This window comes from Octopus bimaculoides, chromosome 5, assembly GCF_001194135.2.
Source record: "Octopus bimaculoides isolate UCB-OBI-ISO-001 chromosome 5, ASM119413v2, whole genome shotgun sequence".
Classification (NCBI taxonomy): domain Eukaryota; kingdom Metazoa; phylum Mollusca; class Cephalopoda; order Octopoda; family Octopodidae; genus Octopus; species Octopus bimaculoides.
In genome coordinates, this window is record NC_068985.1 from 39,806,867 (window position 1) to 39,807,992 (window position 1,126).

Sequence of the window (1,126 nt, forward strand, 5' to 3'; positions counted from 1 at the left end):
TATACAAGTAACCCAACCTAGACGAAAATATAAATTCAGAAATAGTGTATATTGTGGTGATCGAAGATTGAATAAATCGAATTCTTACGTAAATAGAAATATAGAAGTTGTAACTAGTAATCGAGAAACTCCTTTATTTTGAAAATTATATTCACCATATTTACTCTTCTACCGAAGGTGCATGGCTCAGTGGTTAGAGTGTCGGGCTCATAATTATGAGATGAGTTCGATTCCCGGACCGGGCTGTGTGTTGTGTTTTTGAGCAAGACACATTATTTCACGTTGCACCAGTTCACTCAGCTGTAGAAATTAGTTGTGATGTCACTGGTGCCAAGCTGTATCGGCCTTTGCATTTCTCTTGGGTAACATCGGTGGCGTGGAGAGGAAATGCTGGTATGCATGGGCGACTGCTGGCCTTCCATAATCAACCTTGCCTAGACTTGTGGCTCGGAGGGTAACTTTCTAGATTCAATCCCATGGTCCTTCACGATCAAAGGGAGTCTTAACCTTTACTCTTCTGCTACCATTATGAAAGATGCGTACATCACAATTTCTCTTTCCATAAAATATTTGGTCTTCGTGACCCACACGTAGAGAATGAAATTATGTTGGAAAACATTGGCTTCAACTTATGTGTGCATGTGTTTATTATCTCAGTAATATATAAACATATCTATATATATATATATTTCTTTTTTTGTCATTTTATCTTTCCCGCCGGTGACAATGTTTATAGTTATCGGGGCACACTGGATTGGTGCAGAACGACTGGGTTCTGATTGGTTCTGGGTACACGGCTGTGAAGCAATTGATACTGTCATCAACATACCCTGGAGATATAATCATTCCGTACATTATATGCGAGCGCTAGTTTGGGGTGACAAATGGCTTGGAGCTGGGCAGAGGAGGCACGCTCGCTATATCTGCGAAGATGAACAAGTAAAACTAGGTAAAGTATGTTTATTATATATTTATTAACCCACACACGCACACAGTCGTAACGTGAGAGGGAACACACAGCTGTATACATACATACATACATACATACATACATACATACATACATACATACATGCATACATACATACATACATACATACATACATACATACATACATACATACAT

The 1,126-nt window shown here is 38.9% G+C and overlaps 1 protein-coding gene across 1 annotated transcript in view; it reads left to right on the top strand.

The window, feature by feature from the left end:
* LOC106874098 (uncharacterized) overlaps positions 1-1,126 on the top strand; it is a 41,960-nt gene that overhangs the window by 34,986 nt on the left and 5,848 nt on the right. The window contains exon 3 of the mRNA XM_014921703.2: positions 737-949. Coding sequence (XP_014777189.1) covers positions 737-949 — 213 coding nt within the window. The remainder of the gene's footprint in view (positions 1-736; positions 950-1,126) is intronic.